Source organism: Thunnus maccoyii, unplaced genomic scaffold, assembly GCF_910596095.1.
Source record: "Thunnus maccoyii unplaced genomic scaffold, fThuMac1.1, whole genome shotgun sequence".
Lineage (NCBI taxonomy): Eukaryota > Metazoa > Chordata > Actinopteri > Scombriformes > Scombridae > Thunnus > Thunnus maccoyii.
This window is the reverse complement of record NW_024757904.1, coordinates 5001-5802: the sequence shown is the minus strand read 5'-3', so window position 1 is coordinate 5802 and position 802 is coordinate 5001. Positions and strand designations below refer to the sequence as shown.

The 802-nt window shown below is 36.4% G+C and overlaps 1 protein-coding gene across 2 annotated transcripts in view; it reads left to right on the top strand.

Moving 5' to 3' along the window:
• The first annotated feature begins 320 nt into the window (after positions 1 to 320).
• LOC121893599 (N-lysine methyltransferase KMT5A-A-like) overlaps positions 321 to 802 on the top strand; it is a 1663-nt gene continuing 1181 nt past the window's right edge. Inside the window, exons 1-3 of one of the 2 annotated variants that reach the window (XM_042405603.1) lie at positions 321 to 411; positions 629 to 683; positions 756 to 802. The exon at positions 756 to 802 is cut by the window's right edge and continues 19 nt beyond it. In XM_042405603.1, the coding sequence (XP_042261537.1) occupies positions 395 to 411; positions 629 to 683; positions 756 to 802 (119 nt within the window). In that variant the 5' untranslated portion in view covers positions 321 to 394. Of the gene's footprint in view, positions 412 to 628 lie in introns of both variants that reach the window. The other variant, XM_042405602.1, reaches the window with a different exon arrangement.

The window sequence follows — 802 nt, the reverse complement described above, 5'->3', positions numbered from 1 at the left end:
ATACTGAAGTCATCATTGTCTTTAGCATGAGATGTCAGCAATAAGGCCACAGAGAGTGAAGATTAATCCTAAAGAAGAGGCAGCATATTTTGCATCCTTGGGCAAAGACAAGGATGGATTCAATATAAAATATATTAATTCATTTAAAGGTGAGTTGCCATTTGTTAAAAATTCTTTAGCACAGGTATACTTTTAATTATTGCTTTAATCTCTTCATATTTCTGACACATCTTCTGTTCTTCGTTAGGTCGAGGAGTGTTCAGTTGCCGCCACTTTCAGAAGGGAGACTTTCTTATTGAATATCGATTGGAAATCATAGGCAAACAGGAACATGAAAACAGGCTAAGACTGAACCACGATGCCCTGAAGGTTTTCATGTTTGAATTTCTCTGCAATGGGAAAAAAACTATGGTACATGTGTTGTCATACTTAATTTACAGTATTTTTTGTAAGTTTAATTTCACCCAGAAAAACAAACTGCCATTTTGTACTAACTTGATGTTAGTAGTGGCAATAGTAGTAGTAGTAATAGTAGTAGAGGTGATGGTGATTTATTTATTCATTCAGTATAGTGTGCTTCTGTCATTATACTTTTACATTTTGTAATCAGAATTTTTTGCAATTTCAGTATTGATGCAGCCAGAGAGGACGACTCCCTAGGGAGACTCATCAACGATGATCATGTAAGCCCAAACAGCAGAATGAGGATCATCACTGTGGATAGAAAGCCTCATCTCTGTTTATTTGCAATCAAGGACATCAGGCCAGGGGAAGAGATAACCTACAACTATGGAGATTCGGA